At 45.4% G+C, this 487-nt stretch overlaps 1 protein-coding gene across 1 annotated transcript in view; it reads left to right on the top strand.

Moving 5' to 3' along the window:
- LOC105538412 (TBC1 domain family member 3B-like) overlaps positions 1–135 on the top strand; it is a 13660-nt gene extending 13525 nt beyond the window's left edge. Inside the window, exon 7 of the mRNA XM_011978262.1 lies at positions 12–135. Within this exon, the coding sequence (XP_011833652.1) occupies positions 12–135 (124 nt within the window). The remainder of the gene's footprint in view (positions 1–11) is intronic.
- The last annotated feature ends 352 nt before the right edge of the window (positions 136–487 follow it).

Genomic DNA, 487 nt, shown 5'->3' with positions numbered 1-487 from the left:
TGCACTGCACCCAGCACTGATTCCAACCAGGACAGCTCCTTAACAGCTAGGGACGAGCAGCAGCACACTCCCACCTCAGAGCCTTGCCTCTGCCACCTCTACTTGGAAAATTCTTATTTCCCTCCAGGCTTCTAGAAGCATCTGGGGCAGGGTTCATGGCTGGATAACTTCCTGAGGCTTAACAACCCAAGCAAACTTCACGTTCTCGTTTTTGTTTTTGGTAAACTTATGAAAATTTATTAAGAAAGTGTGCAGCTCGAAAGACCTTCACAGATGGAACACACCAGTCCCCAGATCACAAAGCCAACCATGTCCAGCCCCTCCCAGCACCCCCAGCTGTGTGACCAGCTTTCTGAATTCTGATGACACCGTGTGCCTGCCTTTGTATTTTCAACTCATAGATGATTAACCCCCTTCATGTTTTAAAATAAATGTTTTCTGTTGAAATTATTTTAGATATAAAAGATTGAAAAGGCACTACAGTGGC

The sequence above is a fragment of the Mandrillus leucophaeus genome, unplaced genomic scaffold, assembly GCF_000951045.1.
Source record: "Mandrillus leucophaeus isolate KB7577 unplaced genomic scaffold, Mleu.le_1.0 Scaffold1912, whole genome shotgun sequence".
Lineage (NCBI taxonomy): Eukaryota > Metazoa > Chordata > Mammalia > Primates > Cercopithecidae > Mandrillus > Mandrillus leucophaeus.
The sequence above is the reverse complement of the archived record's forward strand: the minus strand, read 5'-3'. Positions and strand labels throughout refer to the sequence as shown.